This window comes from Telopea speciosissima, chromosome 2 (assembly GCF_018873765.1).
Source record: "Telopea speciosissima isolate NSW1024214 ecotype Mountain lineage chromosome 2, Tspe_v1, whole genome shotgun sequence".
Lineage (NCBI taxonomy): Eukaryota > Viridiplantae > Streptophyta > Magnoliopsida > Proteales > Proteaceae > Telopea > Telopea speciosissima.
Window position 1 is genome coordinate 74,762,506 of NC_057917.1, and position 21,971 is coordinate 74,784,476.

A 21,971-nucleotide genomic window follows, 5' to 3' on the forward strand; every position below is an offset into this window, starting at 1 on the left:
GAAGCTTCCCTAGCTAGTTGGTTTGTGATCAATTGTCTTCCTCACAAGTACTCACAACCTTAATTAATCACCCACCAAATAGATATATATAAATACAACAAAACAATGGAAATGGCTTAGGGGTGTCAAAAAACCGATCCGATTAGTCCAAAACATGATCCAATAAGGGTGAATCGGTTTTGGTTCGGTTTGATTTCGGTTTTATCATATAAATAAATTTACAAAAATGTGCTTTTTTTTAAAAAAAAATTTAGGCTGATATCGGTTTCTTTCGAGTTACATCAGTTTCGATTTGCTTTTTTAAGTTCAGTTTGATGTCTTATTGGTTGCGGTGTTACAAGACCCAGTTCAAAACATAATCCAATTAACTCATATCGGTTTGATTCGATTTCATTGGTTCAAGCTTGATTTTGACACCCCTTGGAGGATACGTAGCAATATTAGTTGGACATGAAATAATTAAAAAAAAAAAAAAGGAATTAATACGGAAAATAATTGAATGCGGATGTAATGAAGATACTGTTTTATTTAAAATTTGGGAACATAAATATAATGAAGTATTCAATATAGTGTAGGGGTTCCTTTCACGAGGGACCCATTTGCTTGACTAATTCACAGTTTCACGCATAAATAATGGCAACGGCTAAAAGAAAAATAATAAGAAGAAGAAAAGGAGCTGGAGTGAGGCACTTGATTAAAATCTTTACAAGACATGCATCGCTATCTAGCTACCCCTATCCCTATCCGTATCCCGGTCATGTACGTGTATGTGAAAGATTCTCAATCGTTCAAATGAAATCCATTTTGTGGGAATGTTCCATCTGAACGAATCCACGTACTTAGCACAAAAAAAACAAGGGAAAAAGACAAACCACACCAAACACGGACCACGAGTCTAGGACACATGGAAGAGAAGCCAAAAGATACAATTATTTTTTGGTAATCTCACACCTAATTCAATTAACTATAATACTGGTTGTTGTTTGATGGGACCAACTTGATGTATTTTTTAAGGAGTGGTCCCATTCCATATTGTATGTGCTGGTTCAAATATGTTATAGATGGATTTCTTTAAAAAAATCTGTGTAGGTAAGGATGTAAACGAAAATTCAAAAATTTAAATTTGATTGGTATCCTTATTCATTTAAGGGTATCCATGTCAGTTTTATGGGTACCTAGATTTGAATTTGAATAATAAAAAAAAGGGAAAAACATCTCTGTCCGGGAGTGTGGCCTACGTCAGCACTCCCATGAGTCTATCTCTCTCCTCCCCATGTGAAAAGACATCTCTGCCACCCTTGTTTTAAGGAGGAGAGAGATAGAGTCATTGGAGTGCTGGCATAGGCCACACTCCCGTACCTACAGAAAACTGCTTTCCTAAAAAAAAATGCTTCAGATTCCAACTAATAATAAAATTTAAGTGGTTAACGAACTTGAGGGTTTTTGAAGATTCAACAGATTCTAAAGAATGCGGAAATGAGAATTATGAGATTAACACAACTGAGAGATATAGATTGCGAGTGAATTGCACACACTAGGTGGAGGAAGGTCTGTGTTACACAAATTAGGGATGTAACGTATTAAACGGAAATAACTCGGGTCTAGAATTACCTTAATGTTGATTTTCACGCAGCGGAAAGGATCTGGTTGCCCTATGCGTCGATCCGCATAAACTCTAATGTCACAAGCTTCACAATGATCCATGAACTCCAAATCCACACTCCAAATCCAATGGATATTCCACACTCCAAATCCAAGGGAACAAGATGGAATCCCTAAGCGATACACACACGCACAAAGATGTGATCAAATACATAGAGAGCAAGACGAGAGCTAGAGAGTGGGAGAGAGAACGTGAAATAGGGGAAAGGGAGGGCTGCAGCAATCTGATGTGTGCAACCTCACTCTCTTACTCATTATATATAAGTGGTGGGGAGACCACCAAGTGGCCCTCCTCCTCTAACCCTAATGGATCTGTGGGTCCCACGGCTGCCCCAAGTGGGGGCCCATGGGCTCGACCCATATTGTTTAACATCAGATAGCTAGCCAAAAGTTCAAATTCAATTTGCATCCGTATATATCCAAGAGTGTACACCTTGCGCACAAACACATGAGGGGTGCGAAATGACTAACTCACCTCTCATGAAATATGCAAATGACGCCTCCGTTGATGCCCAAGCGTGCTCTCCCAGTGGCCCCTGTGCACACGAGCCATGCTCACAGACAAAGAACACTTTCCAAAAACAATATATCTTTAACAAAATAGGAAATCTATTTCTCTTTCTAACTAGTATTAATTAAACGATTTCTATTTCTGACCCTCAAATTCTTTGATAAATTATTTTTTATAAATCAGATATAGAAATAGAAATCATATTAAAGAGAGTCTAAAGCGAACATTTCTACAGCCCAATACCGCAGTACGTCACTCTCATTTTAAGTTAAAGGAACACTTCAATTCCTCATTTTTATTGTGGTGATCGTTTTTTTATGAGGTTATAATTGGGTCAGTTAGCCATTTGGATTTGGTGAAACGGTTGAAGACTTAAACATCTTTGAGAATGGATAATCTGCACGTACATACGTACACGTGAACGTACATGTAGAGGTAACCACTTGTGTTTTTTGTTTGCATTAATACCCTTCCTCTCCTTGTAAATGGCAATGATGGGACAGGTGATTACGTCTCACACGTGCATACAGAGGAACAGTTCTCAACATCTTTGACGACTTAAGGGGTTAACCCAATGGCCCCTTCTAATTTGATGAGAGGGAGAGGGAGAGGGAGAGGGAGAGAGAGAGATACAAACTTTAACGCTATGTTTGATATGCATTCTTAACTAAGAATGCGAAAAGTGTTTCGATACATATTTGTCAAAAATGTATTATTTATTTCAGAGTTGCTTAGATATTTCGTCAAACACCTCATAGGTCATTAAAACAAGCATTTAGTTGTAAGCACATAACTTACAACACAGCTTGTTATGAAACATCATAACCAATCTTAACTACAAAATTGTTTCACTTAATTGTCTTCTTAGCTACGTATGCAGTTCATAGGAATGTTGTCTTTGCGTTCACGTTTTAAATCCATCCTCGTGACATCGAGGTATGATTTTCCATGAAGTTCTAAAGCAAAAAAAGCCCTTGAAGTACTCATTAATCTGTATGGATACTGATTCGATATCAATGCGAATCGCCCTAAATCAGGCCAGATCATATGGATTTACCCCTGTTTTCTTTAGAAAATCGGATATTTTACTTTTGACTCTTGGTCCATACTGACCCACCAATACGGGAATGCCCTAGAATCAGAATCTTAATCTGTGTTTTTGTGATTGAAGATAAGTTGCCCGACTTACAACACAGCTTGTTATGAAACATCATACCAATCTTAACTACAAAACCATGCCCATACAGTCCTCATATCTATGGAATGTTTTGTCTTTTTCCCTCTATGTTCAAGGGAGTGAAGTCACCTTAAGCCATCCTAAAGTTCAAGGGTATATAAGGAAGAAAAAGGACCACACCAAAAGGGAGGAGGGTTTTCAAGATGGGATCGAGATGTCCCTTCTTACAATTTGTTTCCTCAATATTTACCTTGCTAGTATTGTAACAACCATGGCTAAGGTTTCCAAGGTTGATCAGTTTCTCTAGCTAATCTACCAGCTAATGTATTGCACATCTTTGATTCCAACAGACTGGGATGTTCATGCATGCAGTATGATATAACTGCTTTAATGATGTGTTCATGCATGGAGTATGATATAACTGATTTAAGGAAACAATATCCTCAACTGTCAATTTGAAGTGGATAAAATATCTATTAATGGTCTTCCCAGTTGGAATATGAAATTCTACTCTCTTTTTTTGTTTCCACCTATAGTCACCTTACAATATACATGTGAAACCGTAATGGTTTCCCTATTAATCCTTGAAGAAAGGGGGAGAAAAAAAAAGGTTGATGTGAAATATATGCATGTTTAATTACTTAGATGGAACAAGAGTGAAAATGTTCGGCAGCGGATTTGTCTGCAATTTGAGATATTGGAGACAACTAAACAGGTAGAGCTAACCCACCCTCTCTCTTACTTTTAATTACCTACTTATTTATCTTTATTGGGTCCTAATAAGAGCTAATCTTTGTTTTTCTCGTATGAATTTTTTTCAACATTTTCATATAGATACCCAATTTAATCTCAATAAAAATTAATGAGTACAATAATCAATAGGGTCTATAACCAAATGACAATGAAATGGAATTGCAAAGTGTCTTATTTAGTTACTTAGGACATATCTCATTAGCACTGGTTGATGAATTGTGTTATAGCTGAATGTTACATCCATTTGGCATTGTCATTGTACTGACTTATGATCTACATTTATAAAATTAAGTCTGAATCTATGCTTAAAGTTTGATAAGGCCATAAGGGATTCACCAAACGAGCCTATCAGTCTAACCAGGATTTGGATCCTCTACGGCGCAGTTGCCCGTCCTGCCTATGCTGTGCAAACACAGGGCCATGTGCAAAGACCGCCTTACCCCTACCCTGAATGCCTTGCTTGAGTAGGGGTAAGGCGGTCTTTGCACACAGCCTTGTGTCTGCACAGCCCAGGCAGGACGGGCAGCCACACCGTAGTGGATCTGGATACGTCTAACCGTATGGAAATATTTAAAAAAAATAAATCCCTACCAAACTTGGAAAGCAAAGGACTCTCTAAAATATTTATTTTCTACTAAAACTTAATTCAAGAAATTTCAAATTAAACAACTGAAAAACTTCCTAATGATAACTACAGAACAATCTTCTCAGAATTTAAAGAGGACCCAAGACCCAAATCAAATCATATTCTACATTTTCTCCCAAGCTACAAGTATATTTAACTGAGATCTATGGCGGTTATTGGCGGGATCCATCATAGCTGTATAATACAGTTATCTACTAGGGAAATGTGCCATCTAGCTTCATTGCCCGGACATGGGCCAAATCAAGCCCATGAGTATGCCCAAACCCTGGCCCATAATATGGCTCACTAAGGGGTTATTGTTTAGGCTTAAAAGTAGTCCCGGTCAAATGTCTAATGTCTGTTAGAAGAATGCAGCTGTTGTACCAAAACAGATAAGAATTAAGCAACCATTTTTAGTGTTTGTCTTAAACGAACCTTCTCCTTTTCCTTTTTTTCTCCAAACCCAAAGAAATAAAGATACATCTACAGTTTAAATCTGAAAGAACTTAAGGTAATAGGGATCTTTGTCCCCTCCAATTCCCTGCCAGGCCCAGTTCCCCCAGTGCCTGTAATAAGAGGGGTGCAATGACCACCCTACCCCTGCCCGAACACTCCTCCCAGGTGGGGTCCATCCCCTTATTACAAGCACTGGGAGAATTGGACCAGGCAGGGAACTAGATGAGGACACAACATCAATGACTGCGTGGGTTAACAAAACACCTTGATGGAATTACTTTACTACCCCTGAATATGATTGAGGTTTTACTACTTACTTTCGTCACACATTTCACTTGAAATACTATTTTTATCCCCGATGTATCAAGAGAATTAGTTGTCTGAAAATGTGCATAATAGAGAGTTAATTCAGGGAAAGAATAAAAAAAAAACCTTCCCCTTTTATTTTTTTCCTCTTATGTGCTGATGCCTGAAAAAATGGGGAAAAAAAGCCCAGACACAGATTCAATAACAATAAAGTAAAGAAAGCTTTCATTTCATTCAATTTGAGGAAGGAGGTCAATGTGAGGGAGGAGGAATTGCCTGAAAAACCTGCCGAAATGAATGCGAGGGAGGAGGAATTGCCTAAGGTACGTTTGAGGCACTTGTCGATATACCCACACCTGCCAGGTACCTGCCGAGGCACATGCGGAGGTGCCTGCCGATGTTGATGCAGATTTGAGGTTTCAAAACCCGATTTGAATCGCTTAAGGGCCCAGCCAAGCAAAGAAGCACTCAAACTCAAAGTTGAATGGGAAAACAAATTCTAATTTCAACTCATTGCTTAATCAAAAGGAATAAAAGAAGAAAGGGCATAAAAAGGTTTTCATTTAATGACCAAGGGTAAACTTGGAAACAATTGTAAGGAATTGACTGACTTTGAATTAATTGAAAATACAGGGGTACTAAGGAAAATAAAACAAAAGAGAGTTTAAAATATGGGAGAGCGCATGGGCCAGGCAACCAATGAGAGCGTGCGGGCTGACATCTGAGGGTGGAGCGATCATTGCACCCCCACTGTGTCTCGGTATGGCCTATCCCTCCTTCTCCATAGAGAACATTTTCCCATATCCTCACTAGTGAAGATTCATCTTTAACCTTTGGAACCAAGGGAGCCACAGTATCGCACAAGAGGAGGACTCGAGTTGCAACGTTTAGAACTTGTCTCAAACAATTTGAAATCTTCAGATTTGTTGTCACCTAGGCCTACTGGATTGATCCAAACCACCACAGTTCTAGGAATCAAGTGGTATTTGGAATACAGACTCCTGAAATTGTAATTAGCGGCACTTGTAGATCTTGAAGGGGCTTATGTAAGATGTATCTACTGAAGGGTTTCAGCAATCAGCCCCCACACTAAAGGTTTCCTCAACTAGGACAACCTATGCACCAAACCCTCACTCGAATCGTGTTCGGGAAGCGAAACAGCAAGTTCAGATCAACAGCGACTGGAAACCCAAATCGGAATAGATAAGATAAATAGTTCGGTGGAATGAATCAAATCTAGGAAAGAGAGAATTTGAGAGAAACCAAGTTAAAGAGAGAGATCTGCGCACACAGCTCTGGGCAACATCGATAAGCACTTCTTTCAAGTTCAATTAAAACAATCCATCCTCAATTATTGGGTACAGTCAAAATAAAGTTTAAGGATGTAAACGGATCGAATTCGGTCAGATAGTAGCATTATCATATTCGTATCCGATTATATTCGGACGGATTCAGATAATATCCTATCCATTGACATCTTTACCGTTTTATTGATGAGAGTTAGGATTGAGGCTTGAGAGTCAGCAACTACCCTTTCTTCTACGCTTCATAGTCTTTAATTTCCTTACGTTGATTTATCTTGTATTTGTTTTAATAGATATGAGATTCCATGTATCATAATGAAATATATATATATATATAAACCATTAGAAAATCTAGAAAACGAATCACATTATCTTAACTTATAAACTTATATAAATAAAAAAATAAAAAATAAAAAAACTTAATCAGATAGACGAACACAGAGATATATTTCAGACGTTTTATTACCGTCGGATTTGCTAAACGAATCGGATAATAACCGATCGAATAGAGAGATTATCATATTTGTATCTGATTAGTTTTCGGACAGATTGAGATCTTCTAAACAAATACGAACGCGAATCGCATATGAATTTTCGAATATCCATTGACATCCTTAAATAAAGTTCAACTCTATATTGGACTCAAACTAAAACAAACTCTATCTCTAACTCTATATACGACTTTATCAAAATAAAATAATAAAAAATTATAATTTTTTAACTCAAAAAGATAAATCCTAACTCCTTCGCATAACTGCATCAGCCAGCTGCGACATTGCGGACGGCTATTCTTCAATTATAGCTTAGGTAAGTATATGATTAAAAAAAATTTATTTATTTTGGCCTTCTAATAACTTATTTCTTTGCATGAAGGTTTATGAGGATCCTTGGCAACTTGATATAAGTCCAAGCAGTTGTCTTACAGTACTGCACTTTCTTTTTGTAATCATTGATTGTACTAGACTCCCAAGATTTTGGGTATTTGTATACTCCACATTGTAGCTGGAGGTTTTGATAAATTTCAGAACTTAAATATTCTCCTGAGTTCTCCATATAAACTGTCCTAATTTTCCAGGATCTTCTTAGCAATACTCTACACAAATTTGACCAAAACAGCTAGACACCCAAATTCTGTATGGAATGTGTAAACATACTGAGCAGCCGCAATGTGGAGACCCTTATTCCCACCATGGGGGTCTCTGCTCTCCCAAAGGTAAAATTCACATATAGAAATGCAACATGCATATTCCTGTGAAAAGGGTTCAAGCAAATAGAGGTACTGTGAGGAGTTAGTTTTCAGGTTAATGCAGGATAATCAAAGAGGTTGGCCGTGGGTGGGTATTGTTTGATAAACCACCATTTTTTGATCATGTTGGTACTTCTGGTAAGTGTTATGGAAGTGTTGGTATTGTAAATGTTTCAAGTTAAAGTACAACCATTATAGGGGAAGTAGCGGTAAAAGTGCTGAAATTTTTTGTTCAAATAGCAAGAGGGCTATTAATGATGATGAAGAGTAGCATATGATTTAGAGGTAGATGAAGATGATAAACAGTAGTAGTGAGAGTAAGCACTTTAGTGAAGGAGATTCTAGGTTAATGCAGGACAATCAAAGATCAATTAGCTGCTCTAATTGGGCTTCTCTCCAGCGCACTCTGATCTTCGAACACAGCAGCAGGCATCAACACGTGGATTGGGTGCCATTCAAACGGTGTGGACCGAGTTGGAAATGAGGATTTCAATCCTTCTCTCAATCACATGTGCACCACACTCTGCTATGCTTCATCGATCTGTGCCATCTGAATAGTACGCAGGCCACATATCCACGCCTGCTGCCACACTGGACCATTTCCAGCACCTGGGTGCGCTGGAGAGGAGCTGAATCCTTCATCACCGACGTGTCCACTGCAACCCCCTAAGGTACCAAACCAACCACCCCAACCCACCCACAACAACAACAACAAATACCTGCACCCCTCTCACAGTCCCCCTCCCTCTCCCACCCCCCTGCATCACGTCCCTCGATGAGCTCTGAACAGATGTACATGTTGGTCCAGGCCTGGCTTAGCCGGCCACATCCAGCTGGAGAAGTGAGATATGTGAAGTCATAGCCAATCCACAAATGTCCGGTCAGGCTCACTTGCCGGAATGGCACTGCTGTTGTGATTAAACTTCTCCCAATATGTCCTACTCCTCCAACTGACTCCAGTTTCCCTTTCTTTTTCTTTTCTTTTTTTTAAATCACAAAATGGTGACACATGTCCATCATGTTGTTGCATATTAATCACATGTCGTCCATATTACGACAATGCCTTTTTAATTGAATGAGGCAGATCAGCCCATCCTAACCAGATCATTCCACTTGGCCCAATCCACCTAACCCCTATCTGGTTCAGTCAAGGTCGATTTTGACCGATCTGATTCTGATTTTCCAAACCATGGTTTACACCCAAGATGTTAGGAACTTAGGATCACTTTGCTGTGTTTGTTAAAGAGAGAATATAAGAATGAGCCACTAACAAAGATGGGAAATTGAAGCAAAAGGCCCATGTAATTCCCGTGGACATATTCCAAAAGATATACATTCTTGGAGTATCAATAGAAGATATAATTTTGTCATCAATTAATTCCATTACTTCGAATAGAGGCCATTGCTTAGAGCACATACCCAGGTCCAAAGTCTTGATGGCTACCACATGCCACAAAAAAATGACAAATTTTAGGACCAACTCTGAACTCACCCGGCAAGGATGGGACAGCCTGCGTAATGAATGAACCTTTAACTATCAGGTAATGTCATCTTCACAAATTTTTTTTTTTGGGGGGGGGGAGGAGAGAGTAGGGTAAGGAGTGAGGATATGGACTTCAAGCCCAGCTATAAGTAGGAAGATGCATCCCCATATTATACAACATACTCATTGTCACTAGAACAGAAAAGTATTCTACCGACTGTCGATGAAATCAGTATCCAGTATCTGACGGAAAAAGCAAAAAAAAAAAAAAAAAAAAAAGAGAGAAAGAAAGCTACTTAATTGCCAATCTGCTACAACCAGAGAACCTGCAGAAGCAAATAAAAGAAGAAAAACACACACACACACATTCAACAAAAACTCCAGCCTCAAAAGACAATCTACAAAATACAGGCAGATCACTTCGCCTTATGGCTAACCTTCTGTATCAGCTTGGCCCTTGTCAGAGTAGAATGGTTTCAACTCATACAGAAAAGCGACTTTTAGCCATCCTTTCATGCTTCTTTGCATCATCCTGAAATTTCACATATAACAAATCATACATCTCCAAATTTTCAAGGCAACAGAAATGCAGGCGTGGACGCGTTAAAATTATGAGATCTTACATGACAGATGAACCCTATGTTTTCATTGTAATCAAGAAACTCCTTCCACTGCCTCCCAATGCTAATCTGCAAATAAAAAGGCAGATTCTAAAATCATGATAAATGCAATCATTACAGACAAGCCAAGAGCAGCATTGACTCAGTCAGGTTAACAGTGATCTTGAACAGCTAACTTGTTAGCTGTCAGAAACATCCTACGCCAGTTATGCTTGTTTTAATTAGATTGGCATGATAAACTGATAGCAGTGATAGCATTGCCCAATCAAGTGATGATTAAATAAAGGAAAAACATTTTATGAGCAGTACACATGCAATGAAAACCTGGTAATCAGGAAAAAAAAAATTAGTTCAAATGATCTTAACCATGCAGATGCCAAGAAAATTTAGTCTGGCACCCCCCAGATCCATTTCATGACACCCAAACTTGTCCACAAGGGGTTTTCAATGTTCTTGTTCACACTACTTGGAAAGGCCTCAGATTCTGGACCCAACAAAGATATATTAACTGCAAACCCTCCTCCCCCCCCCCCCCCCAAACCAAAAAAAAAAATTCAAAAATAAAAGTCAATAAACTGTCTGAAAGGATATGACGATAGCTCAATGGCAAGGGAATCACTCTTAGATGAGGCGTAGCAACAAATGCTATGTTGGTGATGTAAACAATAATTCAAAGACAGGAAATTATTTAAGTGCTAGAGGACACTTAAAGCTGTTTTTATATTGCTTGGGCTTGATGCTTATAACTTTTGGGATAAACACTTACGGTCAAGCACTTATCTAGAGTACAATAATCACATAGACTATTCGGGTGGTCACCAGAGTGGACATCAATTGAGTTAAACAGGCTGGCAGTATAGCTGAACCGACCCCAACCTCATCTCAGGTTTTATATTCCCTAGTGGCCCAGCCAGAGCCCAACCCAACTAAAATGTTCAACGCCCACAGCCAGCTGGGGTTTCCTCGTGTCTGGTTCATTTTAAAATAGACAGAGTCAAACTTAGCAACCGCATGCAAAACATGAAGAATAGAGCATACAAATACAAATGGTCGTCAATTGGTATTTAACCCCATGTGACTTAAACAAATTTAGTTTCCAAACAATAAAACAATGAAACAAAACAAAGAAAAAAAAAACACTAAACATTCTTTACTAAAAGCTACAAGACAATCATTAAAAGGGCGTACCCAGTGCTCAAGGCTCCCGCCACTGCAGGGTATGGAGAGGGTTAATGTACGCAGCCTTACCCCCGTTTCGCAGAGAGGCTGTTTCTGACTCGAACCCGCGACCACTATATCGCAATGGAGCAACTTTACTGTTGCGCCAAGGCCCACCCTCTAAAGCTATAAGAAAATCATTGCTAGATAAATAAAGAAGATAAATGTTAAGGTTCACTGAGGTAGGTGAACTTTATAGAGTCCATGAGTTGCTACATGGCAAAAATGGTTGAAATGGGTGGGTCCATGTTATAGAGGATCCTGTACCCATCTCACTGTTAAATTTTCACCCTGATATGAGTATGTAATGTGGGTCAGATCATGGCTCAAAGCAATGAGAAATTACAAGAACGTCATAGACCTCTAATATGTAATGACGTAGGTCAGTGGCACATTTTTTGTTTTCTACAACTTTGGAGGCACTTTTAATCCATATAGCATGTTCATTTTCTAATGCAGAACCCGGATCACAAAACCCTATTTGGGTTCACTATAGACCCATTCAACAAAAGTCCAAGCACTAGAAGGGAATGGCACACTTTTAATAAACCATATTTTCCAAGGGTTATTTGGTAGGTAAAGGAGAGAGGACATAAAAGGTATTAGGAATTACAGTTTATGGACAAACTTGGAACAAAAAAAAAAGTAAGGAAAAGAGAAGAATACGGGATACAAGGGACAGGTAATAAAGGAAAAAATAATCGTGGGGGAGGGGATATCGTCTCCTACCTTACAAAAGAACAAAGGATAAGAAAATTTTACCATGATTAAAAGACTAAATAAAATTTAGAGGGAAGGGGAGGATATTGAAGGAAAGTGAGAAAAAAAATGAAGTAAAGCACTCCCAAATCGTGGGGGGTTGATTGTCTTCAACCTCCGGCAAGAACCAAAACCCAACGACAGGAGGGCTCGATTCTAAGGGTATAATCTCATCAGTTAGGCCTTGAATTGTCCTGAAATTTCAATGGGAGATTCATAACCCAATGGACTATTAAGTCAACTAAACCCACAATTAAATCTCAAGCCCAAAATTGAGTATGAAAATTTGAGAATGGCCTGGTGAAAGGGAGAGTTTAAGATCTGGTTTCAGAAAGAAGCCTCTCGACAAAAGGGTTGAATGGATAAGGGAACCTAGGGTTTAGGTTCACCCTAGGAAGGATTACCTTTTGACCCTATTCTCAGGTTGAAAGGAAGAGGGAAGAGAGGGATGAACAACTGCCATTGTGGACTGCTATTACAGCTAGGACAAAGAACGGGTAGAAGAATATGATAGAGAAGAACCAGGAAGAGAACTAGAGAAGAGAGAGGGAAGACACGATGGCCAGCAAGCCACGCTACACCACACCACAGTAACTCAAAACCTATTCATTCTCAATCAACCAACTTCTCCAATGTATTACAAGCACATTTAAAAGAAAAGAAATTCCATCTAGTTAGGAAATTAAACAAACTAGGAAACTAACTTAACAAGGAAACTACTAAAATAAGGAAGGGAAAGGGATAGGCACACCGCTCGTGTGGGGTAAGCTAGCAGACGGGACCAATAGGGGCATGGGACAAAGCATCATACAGGAGGGACAGGGGGGTCATTTCAAAGAGGGGGAAGAGAGAGAGAGAGAGAGAGGGCGCTAGCTTACAGTACACCGGGGGTGTACCATCCTTTTTCCAATAAGGAAACTGAAATAAGACTCCTATGTATCTACTCTATCTAGAACTTTCAATAAAAAAGATTACAAGATTACTCAAAATAAATATCAAGTTATCCTACCAGACCCAAATCCCAATTCGGGCCCAATTCCAATTGGGGCCCTCAAACAAATCCAGCCCGGTTCAAGGAATTGCTCCTGCATCATTTTTTGTTTAAATTTGACCAATTAAATGGGTGAAGAGCCCTTTATAATATGGATACACTCAAATGTGATTAATTTGCTTGCGAAGTGGAAAGTTGTGAACTTGCATAGTTCACCAACCTTGTAAATGTTATGAGCCCCCAATAAAGAATTATTGATTGTATTCATGGACACAGTATCCAATACAGATATGCTACCAAAAAGGTGTTATGTGTTATCCTTCAACTAAAACAGTATCATATTAGTCCAGAAGATAAGATAGTGACAGTAATAAATAAGATAAGATACTGACAGTAATAAATATTTGATAGAGCATCTATAAGTAGCACTAGAATATAATAACTTACCTGAGCAGCTTCATGTGAAGCATTCTTAGTCCATAGATATATCTTGTCCTGCTTTGCTCGGACATTAACAACAGCTCCACAAATTTCATCACCATGATCAAACTGTTCTCCAATCATTGCCAACAACTAGAAAAATTGGCACAGAAAATTAAAAATTATAAATAGATCATTTGACATTAAATATTTTTTGTAATAAGAAGCAACTTCTATCAAAAAGAGAATCAGAAGGGAAGTACAACCCCACAATGGAATGTCCTGAGGCCACCCACAACAGAAAAGACAAAAAGATTTTGGTATTTGACTTTACTATACTAAAACCAGAAGCATACCGTATACAACCATGATGTATCAGACTTCCCTCTAGGAAAGTTTATTGTCCATCTCCCACCATTAGCACAAACAGGGTCCTCCCATTTTGGCTCAATTTTGTACTTGAAACAGTAGAAGTCTGCTCCCACACCAAACTTGCTTGGATGAAGAATATTATTGTAAAGGCTGAAAGCAGAATAAAAGAAATAAATTTGTCACAATTGTAAAAAAAAAAAAGAAAAATTAAACTGGGAAGAAAGACATTGTCAGTTGGACGGTAAAGAAACTTCAGCAGTCTTTGCCAGTGCAGAAAGTAGCACAGAATAAATTAAGTTGCTAAGCAAAACCATATTCAAATTATAACAGAATGAACAAAAGATAAATTAAAATTAAATGTTGATATAGATAGCAGGAAAAATTGGGAGCCCGAAGTGTTTGCTTTCTAAATAAAGCAGTCTAAGTACAAATAAATGATCCACGCCCCGATTTGGACTGGCTTTCTTGCTCATTGTTGGCTTTGTAGACGAAGGATTTTGCCTTTTTAGCGTGAATGAATCTGGGTTGACATGACTTTTGGAAGTTCCACAGTTTTTAACAGAGTGGGTAAGCTTGTGTTTGGCACTGCCATCCACCACATTTAGCTGGAACGCAATCTCAAAAGATGGACCTCCAATTCTAGATCTTTTCAACAGATTTGGGACCTATCTCTCTTGATGCCAAAAGCAAGCTTCCAACTGAGCCCTTCAGATGTGTTGACTCTCACAGGAATCGGCTAATTGTTGGCTCCTGGAGCCTCCCACATTCCTTCTAGCGTAGGAATGCCTTTGTATTTCGCTTTTCTTTGGGCCCCATGCCTTTCTTCTTTTTTCGTAATGAATTATTATTCACCCTAAAAAAAATTGATCCACACCCAGGACTCCAAATATGTGAGAACAGAAATGCAACCTGATGCAAAGAAAATTATACCTCTTTTGATCAATGCATGTACAAGACAGATGTTGCTTCACAGCAGAACTATAAAGATCAAGGTTTTTCTCATCAAACAGAGAAGCATTATCCTTAAACAGGTCAGTCCTTGTATTTAACAATCCCAGACACAATTTACCAAATGTATGTGGAGACTCCTTCATTTCAAAGTTCTTTGTAGTCATGCAAGGGAACATGTATTTGAAATATGAAATACAAAGTTGCTGTCTCAACTTATTTAAAGCAAGAAACACTCAAGGGCAACACCTTGATGACCACATACCAAACCATGTCATCATTCATCCAACTAATGCTTTCCCTCCATGCTGAGTTCAATGAACGATGATGTAATAACATCCACGAATAGTTCTGAGCTGCTAAACATAGCAACGGTAGACAGCTATTAAATATTCTATAAAGAACTTGCGGAAGTTTTAAGGCCAAGATGTTGGGGCCAAGTCTCTCACAAACTACTGGAACGCTCATACCACAAAATCTTTGAACATTAATGAGACAAAAAGAGAGTTTCATAACAACATTTGGCATTGCTATTTTCCACTAATCTTGTTAATCTTGACAAGGATGGAAATCAACAACTGATGAATTTCAAAATCTAAAGAGGTACAGCACATCAGCTCATGCGTTATTCCATATAAAAGAACCTCTAGATCATTCCAAACCCCAGTTACGAATACATTTTTGTTAAGAAACTGAGGTTCAATTAATAAAAGCCAGAGAAGAAATAAATAAAAATTTAATAACAGATTTGCGAGCCCAGAAGAAGAAAACAATGAAAAATCGATTGATGTGAGCCCTACCTGAATCAAAAATTAGTTCCCAATTCTAGAATCAGTTCTTGAAAAAATAATTTCCAGAGATTTTTCTTCAATCATGGAAGGATTACTGAACATTTCTTCCTCACAAAGAAACTACAATTTCCCTTATTTCATAATATTCAGGTCGGCAGGAAAAAAAAGAATTGGAATTCCAAAATGAAATTTACCAATGAAAAAAATAACTGATCCAAGGGAGGGAGAGAGAGAGAAAGACGATGAAAGAAGGATACCTCCAAAACTCCTCGACGGTGGCAAAAGTGTGGATGGGACGAATGGAGGCACCCCAAGAAGCCTGCTTGGATTTGGAGGAAGGGTTGTCGAACCAGAAGGTCCATGAATTCTCCAAAGGGTGAGGTTGAGGTGTCACTGTCGTCGAAGCCATAACAGAAGTCGAATCGTCCCCTACGATCTCTCCTTCCTCGGGTTCTTCCGCGCCAGTACCGCCAACGATGGCCCCATCAGTCTCTTCTTCGGCTGCTTTAGACCCTAGTCCAGCTTTCATGCTCTCTAACTCCTCCGTCATCTTCTCAGTTCTTCTTCGTCTTCTTCTTTAGATTTGTTTTCTCGTTTCCGAAGCTCAACAAGCGGACCACTTTCGAATCGCAGACAAACCCTCTATGGCTTTAGGTCTGGTCCTTTCATCTCCATTAATATCCAGCCGTCCTAGTCTGGTTTACAAAGTGGTTTTTCATTGGCGTCACTTAAAATGGCCCAAAGCATATAAAAGGTCATGTTTGGCTTTTGGGATCAGAATCTATATCTACTTAGATTGAGAACCCATCCGTCGTTTGGTCCTTGCACATGGTTTTAAGAATCGAAATCGGATCTCCGATTCTGGCCAAACCAATCGGTTGGATCCGCTCCCCGCTTCAAAGATTGGGTCAGGTAACAAATCGGGTGAATTGGCTAACCTAACGTATTAAAAAGAAAGGGACTAAGAACTCAGATGGGGTGGGGGTGGGGGTGGCCCTGCATCCAGATACAAAGGGGGTGAAATAAAATGATCATCTTGTCCCCCATGAAAGGGAAAATGTTTGTCATGTTGATGCTTCTGTGCGTGTTCTCATTGGCCCCCGTGAAGAGAGGAGGAGGTGAGTGAGTGTCCAAATGAGAAAGGATGTACAAGGTATTTGAGTTTGGATATCAAAATCAAATTGCAAGGTTGTACTATTTGTTTTTCTATCTCTTGTTCTTAGTGGAACATAGATCACTCCGTGGATGTAGGCGGTATCGTCGAACCACGTAAATCTCTTGTCTGTTGTATGATTAATTTCTTTTTCTTTTCTTTTGTTTGTTTTTATTGATCTTGTGTATACCAGTTTCATGTGTTGCTCACATCGCAAAGAGAAGGTTATTTTCCAATCTCAACACCCCGCACATGCATAAGGGCCACGCTCTCCCACAGAGAATTTTTTCCTCTAAAAAATATCTTCTGAAAGAACCAAGGGAGACTGAGAAACAAAGATGGAGGGGTTGGGGGAGCCAGAGGGGGAGTGGGGGTGGAAATTGGAGATGACGGGGAAAAGGGAGAGCGAAAGAAGGCAAGGGAAAAGAGAGAGATATTGAGAAAAATAAATAATTTTTCTTATAAATGCAAGTTAACTATGAGTAAAACAATAAAAAAGAGCATATCCAATGGACGAGGTTTTGGCTACTGTGGGGTCTGGGAAAGGTATTAATATAAGCAGCTTTACCCATGCTTTCGCACAGAAGCTGTTTCCAAACTTGAACCCGTGACCACTTGATCACAAAGTATTATTATGGAGTAAAACAATAGTACATGCTAAAACAAATCATGCTACCAATAATAGAACACATTGGTTTTTAACGTGGAAACCTTTCAAAGTGAAAGAAAAATCATGGTACTTAGTCCAAGTAAAACCTTCCACAATAATCATTATCCTCACGCTTGCCGAATTCCCTCAGCCTTTTCCATTTATTTTATCTCTTATTTTACCATTGAGGGTCCTTTACTGATGGTATCATTTTGTTTGTTGCCATTAGTGTAATATAGGAGATTCCTTTTACACCGACAGCGTGGAGAACCCTCTCTTATAATATATATATATAAAGGAAAAGGTTCTCTGAACAAGCAACATAGAAGAATGCACCAATGAGTATGGTAAAATGATATAATGCATTATTAATCGAACCTACAATAGGACTGCTAGACAAAAATAAGACTTGCAATAGAATTTTCTACTGTCAGCTTATGCACTGGATGGGTGAGGTTGCCCTTGTCAATGGTCAAATAGGAGCTGCATTGCCAATCCTTTGCATCTCAGCGTCTGATCTTGACAAATACTCTCCTGTCTAATTTCTTCCTTGTCACTACCATAAGGACTGATGGGTGTGTTTTTGGATTTTTCTCTCAGGTCTGAATAAATTGGCAATCACAATAGAATCTCCATTCTCAATACTTCCCAGTCTTTAAAACCTGTTTTATCCAAAAGAGAGAGAGACTTCTAACAATTTTTCAAAGCATTATAGTATCATACAGAAATAATGAGAACCTAAAATGGATCAACTACATCCACTCAGAAATTCTAGGTCAAAAGCCAACCTAATTGAACAATATTAGTTATCAATTATTTGCTAAATCAAATTCTTTCAATGGCAGATCCCAGACTAGGAGAACTACCCAGGGGAATTCCACTCATTAAACACCAAAAAGAGAAACAGAGGGGGGAGGTGTGGAAGGGTCAATTCATTCAATGCTACATTCTTCAAATCAATTCTTTGGTGCAAGAACCTATCTGGAATCCAACAATTGTAGAGTATTTACCAGGTGGCCTTCCTGATGTCTTCAATAAAATCACATGAAATTTTGATCTAAGAACTATCCTAGATGTGATTTCTTTCTTACTATGAAACCCATGAATTGCAAATTTTATCTGGATAATAGTAATAATACATTAATAAATTATAATTATCATTCAGAATTCCATAAGGACCATAACTGTAACACAAAACAGTTCCTTTAGGAGATCACCAGAAATGTTGCTGCTGAATTTCAGTATTTACTGATAACAAAAATGATAGCACTGATTGAAGCCCGTAAAGCATCATTTTGCAAGCATTTTGTAAGAGGATACACCAATGCACTACTTCACTTCATTTGAAGAATAAAACAATTTTTAGGAATGTCAGTGTGGCACAAGATTCAAATACAGTATCACACTATCATCTCTGTCATCTTCATTTACTTGGTAAGAAATCTCACTAAGTTCATGCCTATAATAAAACATTCTTCATAAACCAACCAAATTGCCTTTCAATCAATGAATGACTTTAATAAAAAAAAAAACTCTGGCTAGACATGCAAGTATAGCAAGGGAACAGACAATTTAAAAACAAAAAATCCTACTTTTACAGGTCTGAACTCTGAACAAGAATTGCCTTTCAATCAATAAATGAGTCTTGATAATCCATGTCACTTGAGAGGGTAACCAATCAAATTGACCAAATTATTCACCCAAAAAAAAAAACCAAATTGTCCAAATCTGTTGTATTTCTCTCACATTAGATTTGAGATATTCCTACCAGCATCAGAAGATGACTAAATAACTCTCCAAGTGTTCTCCTGCTACATCTGCAAACTGATTTATAAAATATAAACAATTACATTCATTGTCACCCCAAAACCAGAATCATAGAACCCTCTCCCACAACGTTTTAAGTCTTTTCCTCAAACATTGAGCTTGTTGCTTAGGTGTACATCACAGTTCCAAGGACTTTGGGGGGTAACGATTAAGTTCATAGCCTCTGTAAATACGCACTTTAAGAGAAGAAAAAAAAAATTACTCAAATAAGACTAAATAAATCAAGTTTCATATCAGCATCCGTGGCCAAGTATAAACTAAACTAGTAAATTAGTCAGTTAATGATTACATAGCTTCCATCTACCAACAGTCGATAGCTAGATCTACTTGAACTCATGTTGGGATCTGAGATCTATGAATCCGCAGGCACTCGCATCTCTATCAATCTTATTTCCTTTGCTGCTCCCTAGCTACAATCTTGAACTTTCCACTCTTTTGTTGCTGCAGACAGAAAATTAAGTACATAAATCATCCTTCTTGAATCTAGAAATAGAAGTTCAATAAGCAGAGAGAAGAAAACAAATTTACCTTCTTCCACAGCACAGTGTGATTTTTGCAGAACCCAGCGACAATGGCACTTGCGCTCTTCCCTTCTCTGTACTCAATACATAGATCCTCTTTTAACCCGCAACTAACGTGGAAGGCCAATGGGCATTTGGGCTCAGAGCATTCAATAACACATCCACTTGCAGAGTGACAAAGATAGCATATCCCTTTCCATCTCCTACGAGGAACCCGTGAACAATCAATGCCATCCCTTCCTTCTGGGTCCTTAAAGAATACCTCAGGCACTAGAAGCGCACATATGATATGAGCCCACCGCCCATCTGTTGTGGGTTTCATGGCTCCTCTTTTAATGGGACAAAGACAGCAACAGTAATCGGCATTTTTCTCATCAGCTACAAGCTTTTGAGAAGGCGAAGAAATTTCGCACTTGGCACAGAACCACTCCCCTTCTGGGATACCCTGAATGAGGGGCTTTCCATAGCAGGTAGCGTGGACCATAAGATCGCAACCATCACACAAGACGATTGGATCTGAAGGGTCTCCGTCGGTGCTCAGGCAAATGTCGCACACAATCCCATCTTCTTCTTCTTCTTCATGGGTGCCCTCGTATGTATCTTGGTTATCATCTTTTGCTGCATTTTCTTCAGATTCCGCAACGACTGTGGATTGTTTCTTCTCGGGAGATGGCTTATATTCGACATTGAGATCAAAAGGCGAACTGAACTTTTGTGGGCTGAGAGGTTGAAGAGCCCAAACCCTCTTTTTTGCAGGTAAGCAACAAGAAACAGTATTAGAGGGTAGAATGGGAGGATCCCATGAATCTTTTCTCTTCTTCGCTGGAAGGCGTGATGATGAGTGCGTGCTCTCATCTTCTTGTTGTTGCAGAAGTTTGAATCTTTTTAGAAGGGGCAGGCCATGAATCGAGCTCTCCATTTGAGTTTCTTCTAAATTCTGATTGTATTGCAGAGAGACAGAGAAAAAGATGTAAGTTTGAGAATTGGGATGCTTGAAGAGAGGATGGGAAGAAAACCCGGGAATCGACGAAAAAGGAAATACACGAACTTCAAAGTTTGAATTTGGCGGGACATTCTTGAAATATGAAATGAAATTGTTGGTGGCAAATGGAAGTCTTGGCGCGTCAAGGTCTTTACTTTTTAAGCTTTCTCAAAAATATTGGGCCAGAGACCCAAAATTGACTTTTTAAAGTGGACCTGCGACCCAAAAGGTGTTTTCATTCAGGGCCTTGTCCGACCAACATAAACCCCAAAATATTAGGGGTGCAAGTTTGGCCTAGCCGGCCCAAACCCGCCTTGATCCCGAGCAAGGCCTGGGCTGAGATATCTTGGCCCTGAGAGCTGGTCAAAATTGAAAACTTCTAGCCCTGAGTCAAGTTTGGGTCGAGCTAGAGTTAAGGCCTCGGCTTGAGCCTAGCCAGGCCAAGCCCGACTCTTTTTTAAATTATACTATTAAATATATATTGATATAATTTGTATATTATAAACTTTAAATGTTACGCACATTTTGTTATATAATATATTATATAAGATAATAAGTAATATAATGCATTTCTGCTGGCCTGACCAAATCTATGTATATGTTTTCTCGTCAATTTTAATATATTTTTCTTTTCATCAAAAAAAAAATATATATATATATATATATAATGCATTTCATTATAGTGTTATTTTTGGTACAATTGATAATTTTTTCCCCGGCCCAGTCCAGCCCATGCATCTCCCTTCCCCCCCTCCCAATGATCAGGACCAATTAGGGTCAGGTTTGGATTTTCCAAGCCCTAAGTGCCCAACATGACCTTGTTGCAGCCCTACCCCAAATGCCTTATCAATCACTAAAATGATACGGTTCAAGTCCATACTATAATGGTCCCATAATCGCTATTGTAGATTGGTGGAATCGCCCTATCCAGAGTCCAGATCGGTATCAATGGTCCCTGATCCCCGATCCTTGTTCGATTCCATGTTGGTGGATCGTACGGATGAAGGGGAAAGAAAAAAATAAAAACTCATTTTTATAATTAAAAATGGGTAAATCTATCTGATCTAGACCGATAAGAGCGATCCAGATCGATATTGGTTGAGACCATCCCATTTCCGATGCTGTTTCCTGAAACCCTGATGGAGAGTGCCAAATGGGTAGGGTGTGAATTCTAGGCTCGGTTCGGTAGATCCGATC

General features: G+C 38.9%; 2 protein-coding genes across 3 annotated transcripts; both read right to left on the reverse strand.

Annotated features, from left to right (window-relative positions):
* Positions 1 to 9,805: 9,805 nt before the first annotated feature.
* Positions 9,806 to 16,295, reverse strand: LOC122651883 (eukaryotic translation initiation factor 4E-1-like). Of its 2 annotated transcripts, none has more exons than XM_043845444.1 (6): positions 15,900 to 16,295; positions 13,888 to 14,053; positions 13,559 to 13,684; positions 10,147 to 10,212; positions 9,961 to 10,055; positions 9,806 to 9,852 (listed from the first exon to the last, which is right to left on the reverse strand). In XM_043845444.1, exons 1-5 carry the CDS (start codon positions 16,190 to 16,192, stop codon positions 10,005 to 10,007), a joined length of 702 nt encoding a protein of 233 aa, XP_043701379.1. In that variant the 5' UTR covers positions 16,193 to 16,295; the 3' UTR covers positions 9,806 to 9,852; positions 9,961 to 10,004. The 2 variants fall into 2 exon arrangements, with proteins under 2 accessions (XP_043701379.1, XP_043701377.1); XM_043845442.1 differs by having other exon boundaries at positions 9,806 to 9,849; positions 15,900 to 16,294.
* Positions 16,296 to 19,499: 3,204 nt separating this feature from the next.
* LOC122650017 (protein Jade-1) lies at positions 19,500 to 20,806 on the reverse strand. The gene is made up of 2 exons (XM_043843312.1): positions 19,800 to 20,806; positions 19,500 to 19,712 (listed from the first exon to the last, which is right to left on the reverse strand). Exons 1-2 carry the CDS (start codon positions 20,709 to 20,711, stop codon positions 19,659 to 19,661), a joined length of 966 nt encoding a protein of 321 aa, XP_043699247.1. The 5' UTR covers positions 20,712 to 20,806; the 3' UTR covers positions 19,500 to 19,658.
* Positions 20,807 to 21,971: the final 1,165 nt, after the last annotated feature.